Source organism: Cupressus sempervirens, chromosome 3 (genome assembly GCF_028749045.1).
Source record: "Cupressus sempervirens isolate cs-2001-9-10 chromosome 3, ASM2874904v1, whole genome shotgun sequence".
NCBI classification, from domain to species: Eukaryota; Viridiplantae; Streptophyta; class Pinopsida; order Cupressales; family Cupressaceae; genus Cupressus; species Cupressus sempervirens.
Window position 1 is genome coordinate 62,307,917 of NC_143120.1, and position 5,312 is coordinate 62,313,228.

At 34.3% G+C, this 5,312-nt stretch overlaps 1 protein-coding gene across 1 annotated transcript; it reads right to left on the reverse strand.

The window, feature by feature from the left end:
* Nucleotides 1-231: 231 nt before the first annotated feature.
* On the reverse strand, nucleotides 232-5,048 carry LOC149564782 (AAA-ATPase At5g57480-like). The gene is made up of 2 exons (XM_089818372.1): nucleotides 4,233-5,048; nucleotides 232-576 (listed from the first exon to the last, which is right to left on the reverse strand). Coding segments are annotated over exons 1-2 (540 nt in total). The 5' UTR covers nucleotides 4,771-5,048; the 3' UTR covers nucleotides 232-574.
* Between the last annotated feature and the right edge of the window lie 264 nt (nucleotides 5,049-5,312).

Genomic DNA, 5,312 nt, shown 5'->3' on the forward strand with positions numbered 1-5,312 from the left:
GGATCCAAAGAATTAACCTAGAATTTCACTAAGTTTGGTAAATTTTTTTTTTTTTTTTTTAATTACATGAAAGTAAATACCACATATAACTTATCCACAATAACGGAAGCAATAGCAATGTCCATCTAGAGAGTAAACATAATATGCACAATAGGTTGCATTCTTTAAGATCCCTTAACATTGGATTACATACATGAATCCATCTAGTATGACATCCACATAAAATAGTAGTGATAAGTCCAATGTTCAATTATTACATATCCAAATGCTCATTCATCCTCTACACATGCCACAGGGTATGAAGGCTTAAAAGAAGATACATATGTAGAATAAGGTACATCATCCTATTCTAATCCATGATACATCAAAGTAAAGATAATCACATGATACTAATGATACATCATCATAAAGTCATTTAAATCCATCATAAAGATCAAATAAAATAAACTAAGTGCACGGTTCCTCCCAACCGTTAATAGCATCATTAGACCATCGTGGGCCCTAGCCATCCCTCTGTGCGTAACATCCCAAATCACCGAAGAGATCATTGGTATTAACATAGTAGGAATGTCACTCCTAATAAATACAACATCATATGTAGAAATTAATCTAACATGCAAATATAAGCATAAGATAACATCATCTAACATATGCTAATCATCAATGAAAGGATACATATCCACCATCAGGAAAGACGCATCAACCACGATGTCTCAATGAATCTCAAATGATAAGAGTAGAAAATACACTACCACCCGACCACGTGGTACCTAAGTGGTCCACTCCCACCGTCCTGAGGAGATAATCTCAAGTCCCAAACAGGCTATCAAAAATCACATAGCACAAGTCTCTAAAGTCCAGGTATACTAACTCAAAGGTTCCAATCACAAAACAAACATCTACTTCCCAAAGGCACACATTGACATGTACGAACCTACTATGCAAGTGAGAAAGTGTCATCGCATTTATCTCGTACAAGTTACCTTGGCAGTTAGCTAAACTCCACGGGTCCATACAGATCTCATGCGGCCACTAGTATCCTTTCATACTGACAAGGCATACTATGGAATGCAAGGTCGCAACCATGCATTCTCTCTACTCCCATCCTAGCCTATACAAGCACTCAAGGCATGGGCGAGAACCAAAACTCTTATCTTTTTAGGTTCATTCAGTTAGTATTAAGTGTGAATGTTATCACTTATTAATCCAACTTACAATGAGTTACCCTGGCAGCCTCTTAGGGCCCTAGCCCCCATTGCAAGCCACTTCCCGACACTACATGCAGATATCCTACCCTAATGCTCATGGTATCATAATCATAAAGAAAGTCCATAAAATCATCAAATATCCATAATAAGAATCATCAAGTATCCATGAAAAAATCATCGAATATGCATAAAAGCATCAAATCTCCATGAGAAACATCCATAGAAAATCATGACTACAACAACTCTCTATTGGCAACTGAAGTATCACTGATAATCAAAGTATCCATTGGTTCTTAATAACCAGAATATATCTCAAAATAGATCATCATATCCATTGGTTCTCAACAGGCAACCAAGAATATCTCAAAAACATACTGATCGAAGACTCCAAAATGGTTGAGTCATACATGTCACAACATGACATCATCAAGAATAAATCCACATATTAGTCCCATCATGGTGACTAGAATATAACCAAGGATAACTGATTGATGACCAAAAATAATGGTTAAGTCAAGGGTCTCAAACATAAGATTCTCAACTTTAACAATCAGTAAACACAACCAATACATAGAGCATTCCATCACATAATCATGGTTGGGTTTATAAAGATCGAGAAATAAAACATCATCATGACATCACAATCACATAACCCCCAAGCCTCTAGTAGACGTCCTATACTAGTCAACACTAGTCAACCCAAAACCCAAAACATTGGCATAAGGAATACACAATGTAAACACATGTTTTGGTTTTGCTAAGTGTTCAAATTTAAATTCAAATGCCAAATTTCAGTTTATGTTTCCAAGTTTAGAGAAAGAATTTAAAGAACCCTTATATACGTTTTTTCCCATGTACTATTTTTGAATAGATTAAAAGTTCCCTCTAAACTTCGATTTCCAATTATATTATTTTAAAAACGTTTCCCCACTAAATTTTCTTATACTTACATATTTTATAATCTAAAACTATTAATTAATACTTAATAGTTAAAATTATAAAATTACAAAACTATTCATCATTATAAAAGATGAATTCTTAAATCTTTTATCAACAATTTTAAAACTTTTAATAACATATTTACATATTACATATACACACATATATATATATTTATATTTAAATATATACATATATACATTTATACATATATAATATATAATATTATTTTCACATTTTATAAAAAAAACTGAATATTATTAATTTCAATTCATATCACATAATAATAAAAATCGAATAACAAATTTTCTTTTAACAAGCCTAATTGCCTTAGCCGTCGGCTGTCACCGAAGTGACACCTGCCGTGGGTACCCTGCGACTATTACTGTTGCGGGTATGCTGCATAGCAGGTACTGCGCGACCACTCTGAGCACGGGTACGGGGTGCGATTCTGCCCCCACCCAAATGTGCATAAATATATATTTTTTCAAAACAAATAATCGCAGTGCAATTTTATAATTGCGAAATACGTTTATTAAAATGTTTCCGCCCATAGTCAGGTATCCGACTTTTAATTCATATGAATAGATTATATATATACATATGTATGTATATATATATATATATATATATGTATGTATGTATGTATGTATGTATGTATGTATGTATGTATATATATAAATAATATACAGAATCACAATATATTTATAAAAATGATAATTTATAAATACAAGCTTTCATTTTCAGAATCTCTCTATGAAACTTGTTTATTTTAAAAAATTTTGATAACTAATTCTAATGGGTTTGTCCATGAATTGCAACCCTAGCCCGTGTCATTTTTAGATCTAAGCATATAAAATCCTCAAATAAATTTTAATTACCCAAATTGAAAATGCATAATGAAGACATATGGAAAACACGAAGAAGACAGGGGAAAGCAAGATGCGGAAATAACATAAGTGAAATCACAAGAATCTACCTGAATTATGATGCTAACTCGCTCTTCCTCAGATAACCCGCAGAGCAAGCTCCCCTTCTTCAGAATTTCTCAAATCCTCCAATGCTTCACTTGTTCTCCATGCTATCCACACTATCCACGCTATCCACACTATCCACACTATATCCCAGCTTCTAAGGGATGCCCGAATATATAAAGAGCTCTCAAGAAACCTCTAGAATGCTTCTAGAACTAGCTAGAAAGTGTCACCAACTAAGCATGGGCCTTTTCCAACCTTTTTGATAAGCCCTAGGGTTGTAGACACCATGTGCTCAATTGATGCACTAACCCCCGTGTTGTTGACACATGAAAAAAATGGAGAAATACGTTAATTTCCAAGCAAACTTATAACTCCAATTACTTTTTAATTAATTTCCATTTAAATATTTATAACTCCCATTTTAATTTAATAACTTTTATTATTATTATTTGTTTATTAATTTATAAGTATTTTATAATTATTATTTATTTTAATTTTCTAATTTTCTTTTTATTTAATTCTTTTCTCTCAATTAATTTTCCTTGAATTAATTATAATCAAAATATCAAAATCATGATATTTAATCTTCTCAAATAATTAATTTATTAATTAAATCTATTTGTTAAAATTTAATTAACAGAAAATTCACCATAGGCCTTCATGATAAAATATGAAAACCCATCATATGACAATTCATACAAAATCAGTCTAAAGGATTAAAAATCACAAAATATGTCATCCGACACATTCAGTGGGTGCTCAACTCTGATACTTGTCCTAACTCACTAGGACAAATGGTTTTAGGGTTTGGGATTTGGACTTGAGAACTTATCTCCCTTCTCTTATCATTGAGATAGTATAATAGGGTATGCTCATCCTGGCAATTCAGGGAAGTCGATACCCGGTACCTACAACCTGCAGAAAAACCATGCATGTACATACAATATATATAATGCTAAACTAAACAAGCAATGGCAAGAAGTGTTGCATCGTGTAGATCCTGACTAAGCAGGTGACTACGACTCCCTTCCTTAAACACATCAGAAATGCCATACAATAAGAAAACACACACACCATACACATGCAAGTATGGGGTAAGTATCCATACACTTGTACAAACGGTCTCTCTTCTTTCTTCTGATCTCTGAAGCATGCTCTACAATGTGTTCCAAATATGGTGTCAAGATAGTCTCAGTGTTCTTCCTGGGAATCCATAGAACAAATGCCCTCTTTTCCTCTGGCAGTGGCCTCCATGAAAATGAGTTGCTCTGCCTCTGGGTCACTCTGTGCTCCCACCAGATGGAAACACCATTGTATTTGTCATCAAACTTGCCATTGTCAGCAAGACTGAAGGAAAAAGAGCTTGAATTCCTTGCCCTGCTGATTCTAGTTGCAGAGATGGATGGAGAGTTGGTGAGGTGAAGTTGTACATCGCTGTAAAGCTCATTTGTGTTGACACCATCTACATCCATGATTTCAAAGTGGCTGTAGGCTGAGAACCAACTGAGAATGCGATGAATGAATCTGTTGAAAGCAACTCGGATCTCAAGAGGGAGGCTTGCATATGCTTGCATCAGTCCATGCACTACTGTCTGCCTCAAGGCCATAATCGCCATTAATGAAGTCATTGCTGTCAATAACTCCATAGTGAAAGGGGAAAAGGAAAACTATCGATTAATTCTTGGATTCATCAAACATTATTTAGATCTCGCTCCAGCGTAAGTACTACTCGGCAATAAGAATCAATCAAATGAAACATTTTTAAGGGGCCATGAATATATGAATCCATGAGATCATAGACAGGGGATCTCATTCCGACATACATAGTATCTGAATTAGTTTTTAATCATAATGGAAAAAAACTGAGAGCAACACAATTTCATATTAACAATAATAAGACAATTTAATCATCAGAGGATTCATTGAATCTCCCCTCACTGCATCTAGCATTACAAATACGAATTCATCTGTGTACTAAAAGTGGCTTTAGATAAGGACAAATCTTGAAAAACATCAAAGTGCCCATCATTTTCTCTTTGGAAAACTTGAAGAAACTTTCCACCGGCCCTGTTGGACGTATGCAGAAATTTTATTCTGAAAAGACAAAAAGACTGGCACGGATTGAAGACCTGATGGACGTTCCACCGCCCAGTGACTGTGTTTTTGCTTTGGCCTAGTACACGTAGTG

Excerpts from the sequence above, each read along its gene's own strand:
- LOC149564782 (XM_089818372.1), bottom strand. The coding sequence starts at position 4,770 with ATGGAGTTATTGACAGCAATGACTTCATTAATGGCGATTATGGCCTTG.